Source organism: Wolffia australiana, chromosome 12, assembly GCF_029677425.1.
Source record: "Wolffia australiana isolate 7733 chromosome 12, ASM2967742v1".
In the NCBI taxonomy this organism is placed as follows: Eukaryota; Viridiplantae; Streptophyta; class Magnoliopsida; order Alismatales; family Araceae; genus Wolffia; species Wolffia australiana.
In genome coordinates, this window is record NC_135846.1 from 5,162,192 (window position 1) to 5,181,772 (window position 19,581).

General features: G+C 43.6%; 1 protein-coding gene across 3 annotated transcripts; it reads left to right on the plus strand.

Annotated features, from left to right (window-relative positions):
- Positions 1 to 8: 8 nt before the first annotated feature.
- Positions 9 to 17,856, plus strand: LOC144710251 (uncharacterized). 3 transcript variants are annotated; one of them, XM_078583969.1, is made up of 5 exons: positions 9 to 559; positions 785 to 1,396; positions 2,647 to 2,805; positions 17,228 to 17,339; positions 17,506 to 17,834. In XM_078583969.1, exons 2-5 carry the CDS (start codon positions 1,067 to 1,069, stop codon positions 17,712 to 17,714), a joined length of 810 nt encoding a protein of 269 aa, XP_078440095.1. In that variant the 5' UTR covers positions 9 to 559; positions 785 to 1,066; the 3' UTR covers positions 17,715 to 17,834. The 3 variants fall into 3 exon arrangements, with proteins under 3 accessions (XP_078440095.1, XP_078440094.1, XP_078440096.1); XM_078583968.1 differs by having other exon boundaries at positions 9 to 1,396; XM_078583970.1 differs by lacking the exon at positions 17,228 to 17,339 and having other exon boundaries at positions 10 to 1,396; positions 17,506 to 17,856.
- The last annotated feature ends 1,725 nt before the right edge of the window (positions 17,857 to 19,581 follow it).

Here is a 19,581-nt window from a genome sequence, read left to right on the forward strand (position 1 = left end):
TACGAACAAACCTTTTAACTGCAGAGATTCTGAGATCGTCTTCTTCAGATGATCAGATCGTTCCCTGTAATTCTGCTCCGTTTATCGCGGATTTCTCCAAGAACTCTCGCTGCGATTGAATCGCGAACTGATCTTTACCGTCTCAAAAACTGCGGAGAGAACGCGCAAAAATGGAGAATGCAGATCCAGGAAGTAGCCGGCGACTGTGGACTGTTCATTCTTCGATTATCGCAGCGAAAACTGCGGAGAGATCACGCAAAAGCAGATTAATCAGATCCAGGAAGCGGCCGGGAGATCGTCGCTAGTTTTTTCGTTGATTATCATCCTAATATTTCTGCTCCGTTTATTGCAGATATCTCCAAGAATTCTCGCTACGATTGACTCGCAAACTGATCGTTACTGCCGCAAAAACTGCGGAGAGATCTCGCAAAAATGGAGAATTCAGATCCAGGAAGTAGCCGGCGACTGTGGACTGTTCATTCTTCGATTATCAGAGCGAAAACTGCGGAGAGATCACGCAAAAGCAGATTAATCAGATCCAAGAAGCGGATACGAGATTGTAACCATTTTTTCTCCGATCATCATCCCAATATTTCTGCTCCGCTTATCGCCGATCTCTCCAAGAACTCTCACTGCGATTGACACGCGAACTGATCTTTACCGTCTGAATAACTGCGGAGAAATTACGCAAAAATAGATTCATCAGATCCAGGAAGCGGCTAGGAGATCGTCACCAGTTTTTTCTTTGAGTACCATCTTAATAATTCTGCTCCGTTCAACGCAGATCTCTCCAAGGACTCTCGCCGCGATTGACTCGCAAGCTGATCATCATCGCCTCAAAAACTGCGGAGAGATCACGCAAAAACAGATTCATCAGATCCAGGAAGCGGCAACGAGATCGTCACCAGTTCTTTCTTCCGGAAACCGCGGTTAAGTCACGGAAAAAGCGGATAAATCAAATCCAAAAAGGGCCAACCGATCGTCACAAGTTTCTTCCGGGATGTAGACAAGAGCGGATCAAAATCTGCAGAAATCCGCGACTTTCTGCTCTCGATCGGAGGAAGCGATGCAAGGATTGTTCGTGCAGAATGTACTGGTGATGCGGCACGGCGATCGGATCGACGACTCGGAGCCGTTGTGGGCGTTGCAGGCGGCGCGGCCGTGGGATCCGCCGCTCGCCAAGGACGGAGAGATCCGCGCTTGGGCCACGGGCAGGCGGCTCAGACCGCGAAATTTAGGGTTTCGCCTCCATCGCGTGCTCGTCTCCCCCTTCCTCCGCTGCCTCCAGACCGCTGCCGCGGTTGTATCCGCCCTGTGCGCTAAGTGCGAGGAGGAGGCCAGCCTCATGGCTCAAGAAACCGGCGCCGGTGTTCCCATCGATCGATCTGCCGTGAAGGTACACATCGCCTAAAACTTTCATCTCGATCTCTTGTAGCCCACTGAGATTGGATTTCGTGGCAGAATCGTCAGCAATTTGCTGTTTCTCCCTGGATTTTGAACGATTTTGAATCTTATGCGAAGTTTTCAGACCTAGAAATTATGCATTCAATGCTTTTTTAGAGCAAAACTGCTGTAAACCTGAGTTTCCCGATATGTTTGGTCTGACATTGCATAAGATTGTCTCGTTTATCCTCGCTAAAGCTTTGGTATCACGAGATTTGTTGATCTTGAGCGAGAATTTTAGATCCGAATATGTAACATCTTGGAGTTTTTGACGCGAAAACTGCATTGACGCAGTAAACCTTAGTTTCCCGATACGTTTGGTCTTGAATTGCATAAGATTGTCTCGTTTATCCTCGCTAAAGCTTTGGTATCACAAGATTTGTTGATCTTGAGCGAGAATTTGAGATCCTGATGTGTTACATTTTGGAGTTTTTGACGCGAAAACTGCGTTGACGCTAAGTTTCCTCTGTCTCTGATATTGAATTGCGAAATTTTTGGGTCCTCGAAATGCAGTAGTTTTGTGTTTCTCCTCGTGAAACCTTCGGTATCAAGAGATTCCTTTGTGGATTTGATCTTCAGAAAAATTTTCAGACCTAAAAATACCAAATTTTGGAGTTTTAAGTCCTAGAAATACAACGATTTGGAATTTTTAACCCGAAAACGTCAGTAAGGCCAGGTTTCTGGCTTTCTTTGATCTCGAACTGCAACTTTTTGGGCCCTAGAAACGTAACTGAAATATCTAGTGACCAAGACAGTGTGCTTCTCCATCTCCCTTTCCAGGACATGAGACATTCACTTAGAAACTCTCCATGAGACGCAAAGTTTCCCTTAAAATGCACAGCAAGCATTTCTGGGGCATGAGTATGAACAAATCAGATGGAAAGTCACCAGATTTTTTTTTTTTTGGAGAAAAGATCCCAGAATATAATGAAGTGTAGACCAACCAAGTCAGTTGTATTTTTTTCGTTGATCTTTCGAGTAATTCCCCTTAAAATATCTGTAGCCGTCCCATGAGGAGAGCAGACAAGAAGTTATTTCGTTCAATATATCTCGAAAGAGGCTTTTGAATCCAGGATTGCAGCCCTTGTCATCTTCTATCCTTTCTTTCTGTCATTCTCTCTCTTTCTCTCTCTACCCTTCCTAGATAATTCCTCAGAAACCCATTTTAAGTTCTTTATCGCATTTGACAAATAATCCTCCTAGGTGTCAATCGAATATGGACTGAGCGAGGTAATGTCCAGTCGAGCAATCAATGTTGATCGAGTTCCCCAGGATGGAAAATGGTTCCCTGATATCTCAGAGCTGGAGAGCTTTCTTCCTGCAGGCACAGTTGACCACTCTTCAGAGAGGATGTGCCATCAAGTAAAGAAATATTCTTTCACTCTGTCTTCCCAATTCTATTTTTATTATTTCTTTGATTATTTTAATTTACATTTTTTGTTACAACGATGAATATTTAAATGTTTTCTATTGATTCCTTCTGAAAAAACAAAACTCAAGCTCTGTTAGATCAGCAGCCTCCAGTTATTCAATGCAATGGTCAATTTGGCAGGATTTGATGTAGCTTTGATTTTATCGATTTGGCAGTATTTTATCGATTTGGCAGGATTTTAAGGCCCTGTAGAGACTTCGGAAGGAGGAATAAAAATATGCCTCTCCACATGACACATTAATATCGTTGGGAACTACATTGTAGCAGATCTTACAAAAGATCAGATTTCCTGTTCTTGATATCTCCAGAGTCCTAGGAACGGTCAATTTTTTTTGAAAGAAAGGCCCCCTTACAAAAGACATACAAAATAATTAGCACTGATTGATAGTCTTTTGCGAAGGTAGATTTCATGGCTGTAAAACAAGATCTCTGTCCATTGGTAATTTATCAATAAAATCCATATGTTATTGTGGTGAAAAGTGTCCTGGAAGGGAAGGGGCCTCTCGAGCATAAACAGCCTTAAAAAGGGGCATTCAGATAGATTTATGAAAGAATGTTTTGTAACTGTATTCTGCCATGGGAGGAAATTAACCCAATGTTTTGGAAGATCTGCTGTGAAACAGCATGAATAGCACTTTAAGCCTTGATTTGTCGCTTCTGTCTGCCCATTTTTTTCTGTATGAAAGATGAATGAAGGAGTAGTTTGGTCCCTTGGAGTTTGTGAAATTCTTTAAAAAACTTAATGATGACTCATATGCAGGGTACATTCTCGAATTTTCTAATTGAATACAGTCCGATCCTGACTCATATGCAGGGTTGTAGCAGTCACTTAATAGTTTTTGGGATTGGGCTTATTATAACAGGTTCAACCTTTGAAGTCGAAGCAACCTGTTACTGTTGTATTAATGCAGATAATTCTGCAATGTATATCACTCTTGAGCAATACTCTTTTTTTGGAGAAAAAGAGGGACAGGTCACTGATACAACTCTACAAAGAACATCTCAGGGGGTTAGCGGGTTTAGTTAACATGACCGGCCATTGGTCAACCCACAAAGTGGGTCTATAAATAAAGTTGCATCTCGACCTGGGAGAGTGATACGAACCTTGATCTAGGTTCGTATCGGAAGGAGGTTGGAGGACGAGGTAAGGTAGAAGTTCCCGGGGTAGAGAGGAGAAACAGGAAGGATCAGAGAGGAGGCCGAGCAGAGGGGGTAGGGTTCGGCCGGGGACGAGCCGCCTGGAGATACGGTGAAGAAGAGACGTTTGCAAGGGACGGGGATCGTGGAGGGAGAGGGGAGGCCAGACCTAGACTTGGAGAAGGGAGACAAGAGACTTCTTCTTTCTTCTTCTTTCTTGGCTGCCCTCCTAAAGGGAGGGCATCCCTATTTAAAGGGAAATACATAAAAGCAAATGACTAAAATGGCCCGGTGGGCTAACATGACGAAATTACCCCTAGGATCCTATCAGAGAGGCAGGCATTTTCTTGAAGTAGTAGCAAGAGCAGCCATACTGGAGATTGGGGAATAGGCAAACAGAGAGACAAAGAAAATGAGCAAGAAAACTGCTCCATCTGTTCTTGCCGGTGGTGAATCTTGAAAAAAAGACTTACGTAACTATCTTTCTTCGCTGCAGTTTATTTTTCTGCCCATGTTTCTAATTCATACATGTGGCTTGCTTTGTTGCATGTCTCAAATGCCTTTTTTATTAAGTTTACTTATGAGCGTAGCACAATCTTGCCGAGGTGATGTCTGTTTAACCTTTATAGTGAACTTCTCAGTTAACGTCTAAGTTTTAGGATGCCCTTGTGGGTTGCATGAATTGATCTTCTCTGAGTGTATTCTGGATCTTATCATTTTATAATTGTGGTTGGTGACCAATGACAATCTTTTCATCACTACTATCATCATCAATACTGTAGAAACAACTCATACTAGAGATTTGTCACGTCGACAAATTTAGCATTAAATGATTCACAGGTTATGAAGACAATGAATCATCATAGTCCGCTCTCCATCGTCATTTTGGAAGTAGATCCTTCTTTATTATTATGTGCATCTATGAGTTTCATCGTCAGAATCTTTTTTGATTATGTAGATTTTGGACTTTATTTTATTAAGGGAGGCATTGTCTAGTTTTTTATTAAAAAAAAGGTGAAACTTTATGCCAATACACTGCCAGTGACCTCAGAAAGGATAATCCTTGATAACTTCTATGAACAAGAGAAAATAAAATCTCAATAATAAAGAAAGGAGACTACAAGTGTTTATATAGGAAGCCCTAATGGGCTAATTAGAGAAAGGATAGAATAAAGAGAGAGGCCATAATGTCAACACTCCCCCTCAAGCTGGAGCGTGGATGTTTTCCACACCCAGCTTGACACAGAGCTCCTCAAACCTAGGGGCATGAAGCCCTTTGGTGAAGATGTCTGCAAGTTGATCAGCTGACGGTACATATGGCGTGCAGAAATTTCCCGACTCAAGCTTCTCTTTAATGAAGTGTCGATCAATCTCTATGTGCTTTGTGCGATCATGCTGGACGGGATCATGAGCAATGCTGATAGCCGATTTGTTGTCACAGAACAGCTGAACGGGAGAAGGAACCGGGCGCCGTAGCTCACGAAGAATCTTGGTAATCCACAGTGCTTCACAAAGACCATGTGCGAGGGCACGGAACTCTGCTTCAGCACTTGATCGGGATACCACTTCTGCTTCTTACTCCTCCATGTAATAAGATTGTCTCCCAGGAAGGTGCAATACCCAGAGGTGGATCGGCGATCAACCACAGACCCTGCATAATCTGCATCAGTATAAACTTCTAGGCGAAGACCATTGTGATGACGGAACAACAGTCCACGGCCAATTGTGCCCTTCAGAAAACGAAGAAGTTGATGGGCAGCATGAAGATGGCTCATTCGAGGTTTTTGCATAAACTGACTAAGAACACCCACTGAATATGCAATGTCGGGGCGAGTGTGGGTGAGATAAATCAGTTTGCCCACAAGTCTTCGATATTGCCCAGGCTCAGCAAGGTCTCCATTTTCATCAGCGCCAAGTCGATGATTTGCATCAATCGGAGTTGAGATGGGCTTGGAGTCCTCCTTTCCAAGCTCATAAAGAAGATCCACCGTATATTTCCTCTGGCAGATGAAAATCCCACTCGAAGAGTAAGCCACTTCAATACCAAGGAAATACCGTAACGGGCCAAGATGTCGAATAGCAAACTCCGATGACAGATAAGTAGCCAGCTGGGCAATGGTCTCCGTATCATCACCCGTGATAATAATGTCATCCACATATACAAGAAGGATAGCCACTCCCCCTGACGTGGAATGACGATAGAAGAGGGTGTGATCTCCATTACACTAGCGATATCCACGGTGCTTCATGGCCATGGTGAAACGGCCAAACCAAGCACGAGGAAATTGCTTCAAGCCATACAACGCTTTCTTCAGGCGACACACAACCGAGCTCGGAGTAGACGGCACCAAGGAGGTATACCCAGGAGGTAAGGCCATATAGATCTCCTCAGTCAGGTCACCATGAAGAAAAGCGTTCTTTACATCGTACTGCAATGTCCAGCCACGGTCTGCAGCCAAGGCCAAGAGGATCCGGACGGTATTCATCTTGGCGACAGGAGCAAACGTTTCCTGATAATCAATGCCATACTGCTGTGTGAACCCCTGCGCCACAACACGTGCCTTGTGCCGTTCAATAGAGCCAGCAGAATTTTGCTTTACAGCATAAACCCAACGACTGCCAACCAAGTGCTTGCCCGTTGGTAGAGGAACCAGATCCCATGTATCATTCAGAGCAAGGGCTTGGAGCTCCTCCATAGCCCGACGCCAATGAGAGAGCGATAGGGCAATGTCCACCGTCTTCGGAAGGGAGATAGAGTCAAGGGAGGTGAGAAGAGCATGGTAGGAGGTGGAGAGTCGATGAGATGATATAGAAGCTGCTAATGGATATAATGGGGAAGATGGAGGACAAGACACCAGGGCTAAGGAAGAATGTTCTGGAGGATTGGATGAGGAGGATAAAGGGACTGCGGGAGTAGAAGAAACACGAGATTTTCGACGAGCGAGGGTGAGGCCATAACGTTTTTCTGGGGGCCAGCGGCGTAGAGGGAAAGGAGCATTAGAGGGAGGAATAGATGGAGTATCCAGCGGAGGATCTTCTGAATGAGTCAATGGAGCAGAAGATTAATCCTTTGTAATGGCAGGTGGGGAATCCAAGGAAGAATCAGGAGGATCTGGAATTGTTTGTGGAAGGGGAACGGAGGATTGGATATCCATAGGGAGAACTAGTGGTGACACTTCGGAGGGAACAGGTGGGGAAGGAATAGATGCTGGTGGAGGCGTAGATGATGAAGGAAGAATAAGGAATCAAGAGGATCAGATGAAGGAGGTAAAGAGGATGAGACTGGAGAAGAGGACGAATAATAGGGAGTGAATTCGTCAAAGGTGGCATCCTTTGTGATGAAAAATCAACGAGAGGGCGGATGGTAACACCGATAACCTTTTTGGATGGGAGAATAGCCGACGAATATACATTGGATAGCACGAGGGTCAAGTTTGTCACGACCAAGATGGTGGTTGGGAACAAAGCAAACACACCCAAATACACGAGGGATAAGATTGGTTCGAAGAGAAAGGTTTGGGAAGAAATGCTGGAGACGGTCAATGGGAGTAGAATAATCAAGCACCCGAGACGGAAGGCGGTTGAGAAGATGAATGACGGTAAGAACGGCTTCGCCCCTAAAATACTTGGGCACATGCATGTGAAACAAGAGGCTCCGAGTCGTATCAAATATATGACGAAATTTTCGTTCTGCAACACCATTCTGCTGGGGTGTATATGGGCAAGTGGTTTCATGGAGACTGCCTTTTTGCTGGAAGAAAGTGGTTAACGTGGAGTTGACATAGTCTCGCGCATTGTCGGAGCGGAAGCGACGAATGGGAGTTGAGAATTGGGTCTGAATGAGAGAATAGAACTGGGGAATAACATGAGATATATCAGATTTATTCTTCAACAGATAGGCCCACGTGTAACGAGTAGCGTCATCAATGAAAATGCATAACCACCGAGCACCAGAAGTGCTATGAACAGGGGCTGGTCCCCGCACGTCGGTGTGAATGAGAGAAAAAGGGTTCATCGAATGAGAAGAGGAAATAGGGTACGTAGTATGATGATGTTTAGAAACTCGACAAGCGTCACAAACAAAGCGGTCAACAGCATGACCTTGAAATAGTTTTGGAAATAAACGATAAAGGGTATCAAAAGATGGATGGCCGAGGCGTCGATGGAGAAGCCACAAACGCTCATGAGATGCCGACAAGGAAACAGTAGCAGCAAAAGAGATCGAAGGAGATCGAACAAGATAGAGGCCATCATGCTCCTCAGCAATGGAAATCTTCTTCCCCGACACCTTATCACGATAAAAACAGGTATTAGGGGTGAAAGTGAGATCATGGTTTAGATCGCGAACAAGACTGGATAAAGAAAGAAGATGATGAGCAAGACGAGGGACATGGAGAACTTTAGAAAGTTGCATAGAAGAGGAAAGAGTAACACGACCAATTCCAGCGACAGTGAGAAGATCACCGGAGGCAGTTTTGACTTTGGAATAGCTGGAAACTGGTTCAGAGGTTACGAAAGCTCGCGGATTAGGTGTCATATGAGCCGTGGCACCCGAATCAAGAAGCCAAGTAGGAAATGGAGTAGAATTCTCAGAGTTTGATGAAGATGTTGGAAGAACGGTGGACATACTTGCGTGGGCTAAGGAGCACGAGCCCACGACTGGAGGATCAAGTAATCGCCGGAGACGTTCCATTTCCTCAGGAGTAAAGCTGGCAGGCGAGGCATTGGGTGGAAGAAGACCATACGGCATAGGCACTTGACCCAGAGTTGGCACTGGACTGACGGTGGGTGCAACAGTAGCAACATTGCTTTGTTGCATTCGTTTCCGTTGAAGTTTAAAGCAGGTCTCCTTGGAGTGACCTCACTTCTTGCAGTAATTGCAGAAAAGCAAGGGATCACCTTTAGGAGAATCCTCTGTCCGAGTAGCTGCACTCCGAGGCAAAGCACCAGTTGATGTAGTCATCGTCAGAGGACGAGTGGAGGTAGACGACTGTACAACCAGTGCCGAAGCCGGGAGCTGAGCCTGCTGGAAACGAGATTCTTCGATCCAAGCACTACGAAGTGCGTCCTTGAACGTAAGTTCTTTCTCCCGGTGGATGAGCTGAGCCCGTAAAGATTCATACTCCGGGTTGAGCCTCATAAGGAACTGAAAAACCCGAAGCTGAAGGGTATACTTGCGATCCACGGAATGAGGATCTGGAGGCATGTAGTGATCGATCTCATTCCAAAGAGAGATTAGCTCCGTGCTGTACTCCATGACTGATCTATCCCCTTGACGCAGGTTGACGGCCCGATGTACTAGTTCATAGAGCGTGGCAATATTGTGCTTCTTGGAGTGACTGTGAAGTGCCGCTTCCCACACAGCCCGCGCCGACTCAAGAGACAAGAATTCACCCTTGATGCTGGGTGAAATGCTGTCTAATAGCCAACGATGAACTACTCCTTCCACATCCAACCAGTCGTAATACTTGGGATCCGTTCTGGGTGGTCCGTCTTCAAGCAGATGGCGCATCAGACGACCCTTGAGGGTGATCTGAACATACTGGCGCCATTGAAGTAAGTTGAAGCCGGGGAAAATTCCATCCGGAGGCATCTTAGGCAAAGAAAAAGGTCCGGGCGAAGTGGGCCAATTTCCCGGCTCAAGAGAGGACGCCGGTGTAGGAGGCGACCGATCAAGATTGGATGGAGTGGATCCTAGCGTCACATCAAATGCCTGAGTTTCTGGACAAACAACATTCTCAGAGTTCTCCATGGTCTTGAATGCACCCAACAAAAAAAAAATCCAAAGAAGGCCTGCGCACGTGGAGGAGACTGCACGAAGAAGGACCTGCTTGGACAGAGGAAACCGCACACTGAAAGACCCTGCGTACAGAATGAGCACACGTGGAAATCTTCTTCATGAAGAATTCCGCTGCACAGGCTTAGTCGCTGAATCGGCCGCGCAGAGAGGGACGCCCGGCGCAGAAGACCTCCGTCTGGCGCAGAATCGGTCGAGTAGAAGCAGCCGCGCAGAAAAGGACGCCCGGCGCAGAAGACCTCCGTCTGGCGCAGAATCGGTCGAGTAGAAGCAGCCGCGCAGAAAAGGACGCCCAGCGCAGAAGACCTCCGCCCAGCGCAAGAAAGCCTCCGTCCGGCGCTGAATCGACCGAGAGAGGCCGGAAGAATCTGCGCACAGATTATGCTGTGCAAAGAAGGTTCTTCCGTTCGAAGGATGGCTGGAGATGGCCGGAAAAACACCACCGAGAGGGGCACATGACCAAGCCGGGATTTGGGTTAGGGTAATGGTGGCTCTGATACCATATGAACAAGAGAAAATAAAATCTCAATAATAAAGAAAGGAGACTACAAGTGTTTATATAGGAAGCCCTAATGGGCTAATTAGAGAAAGGATAGAATAAAGAGAGAGGCCATAATGTCAACAACTTCCATAAAAGCCGGCATCTTTAGGGAATAAATGTGCTTATGCTATTTCCATCTCACTTGTTCACTTAGATTTTGTCATATTATGGATGTTTCCCTGACACAAATCAACTAATTATGCTCCCAAATCTCTAGTATGAGTTGTTTAAACGGGGTTGATGAACTATGACTAAATTGTCATCATCATTTTTTTAAACAATAATTGTTGTCGACTTGACTCTTTGCTCAGTGGGGATGTAGAGATAATAGTCAGAGAGAAGGGAGAAGAGACAAGGAAGAAAATCAATCTATTTCACCATAAAAGGTCACACACAACATGCCTAGGTACCTCTCCTTTTATAGGAGAATTAACTAGCAGTTAATAACGGCTAGTGTTATAACGGCTATAAAATTAGCAGTTATAACTTACCCGAATCCGATAAGGATTCGGGTAATGGGTCTACCCGGACCCGCTACTGGATCTGCCTTGATCCGATAAGAAATATAAAAATAAACATTCTTGGGCTTATAGATCCGCCTTTACATTTAACACTCCCCCTCAAGTGTAGGAATGGATATTTGCCATTCCAAGCTTGGATATCAAATGTTGAAGACTCTTGGTACGCAGACCCTTTGTAAAGATGTCTGCGCATTGCTCTTCAGACTTGACATGCTCTGTCTTTAGTATCCCTCGTTCCAAGTGATCTTGAATATAGAAACGGTCGATGTTGACATGCTTCATCTTGTCGTGATCAACTGGGTCATGTGCTATACTAATTGCAGATTTGTTGTCGCAGCGGATGACAATTGGGCTTATATAGTTGATCTTCAGATCGTCCAGCATATGTTTAATCCACATGACTTCGTCAATCCCTTTTGACATAGCACGAAATTCAGCTTCCGTACTTGACTTGGATACAACACTTTGCTTCTTGCTTCTCCAAGTCACCAGGTTTCCTCCAAGTATTGTACAATACCCAGTAGTTGACCTGTAATCAAGACGAGACCCCGCATAGTCAGAATCAGTGTATAAAGTAAGGTCAATTTTACCTATTTTCCGGTAGGCGATGCCCAGTCATGGAGTTCCCTTTAGGTACCTGAGAATTCTATTTACAGCTTGAAAATGAGAGTTTCTGGGTGAGTGCATAAATTGACTTAAGACATTTACTGCATAACAAATATCTGGTCTGGTATGTGACAGATATAAGAGTTTTCCAACAATACCTTGATATGAGTTAACATCTACTCTAAGTTCATCCTCATTGATAGTTAATTTATGATTGACTTCAATTGGTGTTTCATTTATGTGGAAATTGATATGCTTTGTTTCTTCTAATAGTTCTAGAATGTATTTTTGCTGTGTCATCAGAATTCCTTTGCTTGAGCGTGCAAACTCTATTCCTAAGAAATACTTTAGAGGCCCCAATTGTTTAACTTTGAAGTTCTCATCCAGGTGCTGTTCGAGAATTTTCATTTCTTCTAGGTTGTTCCCTGTAATTATGATATCATCCAGATATACTATCAAGATTGTTATCATTCTGTGAGATGTTTCCTTAAGGAACATGGTGTGTTCCCCATTACATTGCTTATATCCAAGATTCTTCATGGTTTGGGTAAATCTTCCAAACCATGCTCTAGGCGATTGCTTTAATCCATACAGGGCCTTTCTTAGTCTACATACCTTGCCTTGACTTGTTTTCCCTTCATAGCCTGGTGGAACATCCATGTAGATTTCTTCCTTTAGGTCGCCATGAAGGAAAGCATTTTTTATATCATACTGATTTAGAGGCCAGTCTAGATTGACTCTAGTGATATTAAGATTCTGATGGTGTTCATTTTTGCTACAGGAGCAAATGTCTCCTGATAGTCGATTCCATAGGTTTGAGTATACCCCCTAGCTACAAGTCTAGCCTTATATCTTTCAAGACTGCCATCTGACCTGCATTTGAGTGTAAAGACCCATTTACACCCTACCGTTCTTTTATCCCTGGGTCGGTCCACAAGTTCCCATGTATTGTTCTGTATTAGTGCATTCATTTCCTCATCCATTGCTTCTTTCCATCTGACATTCTTCATAGCTTCCTGTGGAGATTTTGGAATAGGTATATCTTGGATTTTGGTGAGAAAAACCTTGTAACTAGGTGATACCTTTTGATAGTTTAGGTAATTTAGTATTGACTAAGGAATTGGTTTCACACAGTTCCTAGTTCCTTTTCTTACTGCGATTGGCCAATCATTCTCTCCAAGATTTTCTACACATGTCATTTCTCCCCCTTGAGTCGAAATTTCTCCCCTTTCACCCAAATCCAAGATCCCTTTGTTATTTTCCTTTCTCTTCCTCTTATAATATTTTGGGTATGGAGATACAAAATGGGGTTCAGATAAGTCATGTGTTCTCCTGGAAATGTCTGGATCATCGCAGGGTGGTTCTTCCTCATTCTCAGTTATGAAAGTAGGTAACTCCATTGCAGGAGTAGGGGAAGTCGCCTGATCAGGTTGGATTCCATTATTTTCCAGGGAGAGACTATCATCTTCACTCATAAGCAGGTGATGTGTGTCTTTATGACTCTCAGTACCCCTGGGCTTGTAGTAAAGTAGTTTTTCATCAAATACTACATCTTTGGTGACCATATATTTCCTAGTAATGGGATGATACATCTTGTATCCTTTCTGGGTAACAGAATATCCAACAAAGACGCATTTAAGTCCTTTTGTCGACCATTTGTTGTGTTTATATGTATGGTTATATACATAGCCAACACATCCAAAAATCTTTACCGGTAAACCAGTTTTCAGTTTTACCGTTGGATAGTGGTTTTCCAGTAACTCTAGAGGGTTTTTGAGTGCTAGAGTTTTTGAGGGTAGTCTATTTATGAGGTGAGTGGATGTCATTACTGCAAACCCCCACAGGTTTGCGGGGACATTTGCATGAATAAGGAGAGTTCTCCCCTTATCTACGATTGGCGCCATGCACCACTTGCGTACCTAAAGGGCTGCCCCGGGAAGGGCTTGTTCTTTCCTTGGAGTATGGAGCGGACCGTGAAGGTGTACACTGATGCGGACTTTGCCGGCTCAGTTGTGGACTGTCGTTCCACCACGGGGTACTGCACTTTTGTCTTCGGCAGTCTTGTCAGTTGGAAGAGCAGCAAGCAGGACAAAGTGTCCCGCTCCAGTGCTGAAGCCGAATACCGGGCACTTGCCGATGGGGCCTCTGAAGGCCAGTGGATATACGGGATCCTCCATGACCTTCGTGTGGAGTATTCAGGCCCGATCCACTTCTAGTGCGACAACAAGTCGGCAATCGCTTTGGCAAAGAACCCTGGCCAACAGGGACAGATCAAGCATATGGAACTCCACCGCTACTTCTTCAAGGAGCGCGTGGACGAGGGCATCTTTGACTTGGAGTTTGTTCCATCCGCTGATCAAGCTGCTGATGTCCTCACCAAAGGACTATCTCGCCCTCTCCTGCAACGTGCAGTGTCCAAGCTCGGCATGGATGACATCCACACTTCGCTTGCGGGGGGGTGTTAGTGAGATACTACGCCTTATGGGCTAATGGGCCCTATTCTATAAGCCCATTAGCCCTCTTATCATTCTCTCTCTCCTAGGGTATATATATACCCACACATGTACTCCATGTCAAGAGAGGAAGAGGGAAGGTGATGACATAACATCAATGGAGTACATGTGTGGGTATATATATACCCTAGGAGAGAGAGAATGATAAGAGGGCTAATGGGCTTAGAATAGGGCCCATTAGCCCATAAGGCGTAGTATCTCACTAACATTTACCGTTGGATAGTGGTTTTCCAGTAACTCTAGAGGGCTTTTGAATGCTAGAGTTTTTGAGGGTAGTCTATTTATGAGGTGAGTGGATGTCATTACTGCAAACCCCCACAGGTTTGCAGGGACATTTCCATGAATAAGGAGAGTTCTCCCCTTATCTACGATATCCCCTATTTTCCTTTCGGCAAGACCATTTTGCTGTGGGGTATAAGCACACGAAGTTTCATGTCTTATCCCTTCGGATCTGAAAAATTCCCTAAGCTCGTTATTAAGGAAATCCTTGGCATTGTCAGTCCTGACTCCTTGAACTGGATCACCAAACTGTCTACGGATAAGGTTACACATTCCCTTTAGGTTCTGACTAACTTCAGTCTTATTTTTGAGTAAGAATACCCAACTATATCGACTGAAGTCATTAGTGCACACAAGAAAGTAACGATGTCCCAGTATATCTATGTGTGGGGATGGTCCCCATACATCACAATGGATATTCTGAAACGGTTTGGTCATTCTGGTTTCACTCGGTGGGTAAGGAACCCTCTTGAATTTCCCTAATTGACAAGATTCACAAATGATATGTTCCACTGAAATATGTTCACATAAGTGTGGGTACATGCGTTTTAGAAGATGGAAGGAGGGATGACCCATCCTTTGATGAATCTCCATGATAGAGTCTCGGGGTGCTACTGCTGCCACCTTGGGGTTGTCTTTCATCAGGGTGCTAGGTAATGTCCAGGGTAGATAGTAGAGGCAGTTTTGAACTTTAGCTAGTCCAATCTTCCACCCTTGATCCTTATGACATAAATAGGCATCCAAATTATCAAACAGTATATTATATTCCCTTATCTTTGCAAGCTTTTGCACTGAGACTAGGCTTACAAACAATTTTGGGACATGTAACACATCGGTTATCTCACCAATGGGTTGGATGTTCACACTACCAATGCCTTCTACTTGAAGTAGGGTACCATCAGCAGTTTGAACGTGTTTTCCAGGAGCAATTTTTTCATATGTCGTGAAGATTTCTCTTCTTGATGACATATGGTCTGTTGCTCCTGAATCTAGGATCCAGGCCTTTTCTGGATTCCTTGTAAACAATGTAATATGGGTAAGTATTTCCCCTTTACCAGTATTACCCATGGATGTGGATCCAATGACTGCACCTCCTGAGATGATTGACTTCATAGCTTGAAATTCTTGGATCATCTTTTGGAGGTCTTGGGCTGAAGGGAGGTTGTTTGAGTCTGCTGCTCCTTGCTGTGCTAAGTGGGCTCTGGCAATGTGTGGAGGTTTTCCATGAAGCTTCCAACATTTATCTCTAGTGTGGCCCCTTTTCTTGCAGTAGGTGCAGACCAGATCTTCTTTGTTGACCTTTTCAGTCCCAGTTTGGCCAGGAGTATGTTGGCCTTTAGTAGCATATGCAGTGTTCTCGATGACACCACGGTTTGCCTTTAAGCGACTCTCTTCTTGCATGGCTTTGGAAACTGCCTGGTCGAACGTAGGCTCCTCCTCCCTGTTGTATAGTTCACTCCTTATGAGCTCGAATTCAGGTCTGAGTCCTTGTAGGAGTTGACACAATCGATCAATAGCCTGATGAGCTGTGGCGATTGGATCAATAGAAGGTGGTCGGCAGTGGTCCAACTCATTATGGATTGCCCTTAACTTGTTTGAATAAGTTAGGACATCCATATCTTCTTGCTTGAGAGTATATGCTTGTACAATGAGATCCAGTATTTTCGCCTTGTCTCCCCTCTTGGAGTGATTTCGGTGAATTGCTTCCCATAATTCCTTAGCTCTATCATAGGAAGAGAGACTGGTAAGCTGTTCAGATGCTATAGAATCTAGCATCCAGGCGAAGACAAACTCTTCTTCAGTTACCCATCTTGGAAAACTTGGGTGATCTTCATCTGGAGGACTTTCAAAGAGATGATGAGTGAGCTTCCTAGGCTTTAGGACGGCCTGGATGTTCCTCTCCCATAATAATAGATTATTGTCACTGAATATGTTGCATTTGGCAATAACTGGAAATTGCGTGATCCACCTTTCAGCAGGTGGAATCTGATGTTCTGATGACACCATCTGAGAGGCAATTTTTCCAGCTTCGCCTGCCATATATCCTGAAAAACTTCTTGTAGAGATTCTTCAGCTCCAGCAATATAGGAGAGGATCTTCCTGTAGGATGAGTTTCTCCCTTAATAGCAACCTCTGGAGCTTGGAGCTTTTAGATCAGAAACAATGGTCCTCCCGTGGGATGACTTTGGAGCAGAAAAAACAGTCTTCAGAGATCGCTTGATGGCTCTGATACCATGTCGACTTGACTCTTTGCTCAGTGGGGATGTAGAGATAATAGTCAGAGAGAAGGGAGAAGAGACAAGGAAGAAAATCAATCTATTTCACCATAAAAGGTCACACACAACATGCCTAGGTACCTCTCCTTTTATAGGAGAATTAACTAGCAGTTAATAACGGCTAGTGTTATAACGGCTATAAAATTAGCAGTTATAACTTACCCGAATCCGATAAGGATTCGGGTAATGGGTCTACCCGGACCCGCTACTGGATCTGCCTTGATCCGATAAGAAATATAAAAATAAACATTCTTGGGCTTATAGATCCGCCTTTACATTTAACAATTGTTATCATCATTACCATTCCTACATATTTTCTCGGTCAACATTGTCCATGGATGATGAGTAAATGATGCCGATTATGATCACGAAATCTTCATGAACAGCTGTACAACATTTTAAAATTTGTCATCATCCACTCATCATCACGATCCAAAAAATTTTCATCATCATCAACATCCATGTTTGACTTGGACAAATGATGTTACTGATGGTGGCTTTGTTATAGACAGATCGATGATGATGACAATTGGTTATCATCATCATGCACATGAAGTCAAACCACGGCAACTCTTAGGGAGATTGAGTTTGTTGATATTTGAGGTAGCGAATACTACAATATAATTGACTTGTCTTAGTCAATTATTGACAGCCAATCACGATGATTAGTGGGTTTTTGCAGACTCTCCCCCCTTGGGAAGAAGAACTTGGTAAGGCAAGAATGAGATACAAGAAAGTCATCACGGCTATCGCAGACAAGTACCCCAACGAAAACATCTTGCTTATTACACATGGTGGGTTTCCTCTCTGATGAAAGAGTTCTATGATACCTAGCCTTGTGAAATATTCCATCCATGTAGAGATCTCTGATTTTCACACTTTTCTTGATGGAGGGAGGGTATTCGCATAAATTTATGAATAATTAGTTTGAAATTCTAAATGATAAAACGGTACGTGTAGGGGAAGGAGTTGGTACGAGCATTGCCTCGTTTATGGTGGGATATGAAGCCTGGGAAGTCGACTTTTGCGCCTTCTCTCACCTGCAGAGGAAGATACACTTTACAGATTCAACAGGGTTGTGTGCGGAGCCATTCAAGGTGTTGGATGAGGAGGTGGGTCAAAATGGCATCCAGATTTACTCTGTTCAGGAAGAAATGTCATCTGCTTAAAAACCGATCGAATTCTTGATCTTTTTTACGTGCCAACTGTGGATCCCCGTTTAACAGAAACCATCTATCAATTACAATAATGAATCAATTAATTAACCTATCTGTCCATTCATCTGTGTATCCACCTACCTGACAAGCTAGATCGCTGTCTACCTACCTATCTATCTTTTTTTAATCTTACTCCTACAAGATGGCTACTCTAGTACGTTGCCTATGCCTCCATCGTAACTGATGAGGTTGTCCGGTTGATCAGCATTGATCTTGGTGTAATTTATTATCTCTGCTAAGATTCTCATACGATGAAGAGAATAGAGAAGAAGAGGAGGGGCAATCCCTTAAGACGACGAGAATAAGAGGCACAAAAAAAAAGGTATATATTTCATAGAAAACAAGAGTATAAATACATAGAGCCGTGAAACGGCTAGTGGGGCATACCATGTGCTGAACTCACGTGATACGCTCTAACAATCTCTACTAGGAGTTTCAGGAGTGCCAGTTGTTCTACAGCTTGATTTGGAGTTGATTTTGAGCCATTGGTCTCCTCATGACAAGTTTTTTGACATCCTATTTTATCGGCTTTGTGGTACACCTAGTTTCCTCTTTATACTCCCCATGTACCCCATCAAGGGGAGCTATTTTATCAACCTTGCATCAAATGGACCAGTTATTTATAAGGAGTCAACCCTGTCTATCATCCATCTACACTCCCGATTGAGAGAGCCTTGAGCCATTCCTTCTTTGATCAGTTTTGGATCTTCATCCTTCCAAGGAGGAATCAGTCATACTCCATGCATTTAAAGCTGTCTGAACCCATTTCATGATGTATATTCCCATTCGCTCCACTACGGAAGACAAGTGGATGTATTATCGACTTATTTACTATATATCATCTATCTATCTATCTCCATATATTGATATATTTGTCTCCCTTTATTTATATGAAAATGTTTATCAATATATATATTGAGTAAATTTACTATATATGTTTAAATGTATATTATATTTATCTACCTACCTTTTATGTGCACACTGAGTGGAAAGGGTTTGAGGGAATCCAATGGTACAAGTTGGGAGGCCTGGGGTGTTGCCTTAGACATGATGTCGCTGCACGGAGGGGACAGGAAGTTGTGATATGACAATAAGCCCTATCAGTTAGGATACATCCATCAAGGTTTTTAGACTCTCAGGTATGGAAATACCAAAGTCACAAGAGTCTATTGCAGCTGCCTGAAAAAAACCTTTTAATATTAATTATCTGCCCACTTATTCCAATACTTTGTTTATTCAAACACACTTAGCGGTCCCAAAATAATGCCTAGATCTCACTTGCCTCCCTTTTATCGTCAAGACACAGTTTTGACCCATATACCTCCTTTGAAAGGTCCTCCAAAGGGTCTCATTAATAATCAACTGTTTTAGCACATTTTCCCTAGTACTCCTAATTTAGGTCCATCTAGGATTTATGGGTCTCCACTCAATCCTACATACCTTTTAATAATATAACATGGTATAAATCTAATGAACAACTCAAATATTAATAAAATTTAAACCATATAAAATTGGTGGTTAAGACCAAAGATGACAGCCATACTTGAAAGTAAGTAAATATTAATTGTAACAACAAATTGAAGCCAAAGAAGTATTGTCCTTACAAGATTCTCAAGAAAATATGCCATCGACCTTTTGGAGGACATGGGAATCTCTAAAGCATTCAACCTAAATGACATTTATGAGTACTTTTCTGTAGAAGGATAACTCGAGCGCTGGTTCTTGAGAAGAAGGGGCACTTGATGTAGCCTAGAACTCCATTTTCTGAGGCCCATTGGCAGCTAGTGTTCCAAGAAGGAGATCAATCGGGAAGCTGACA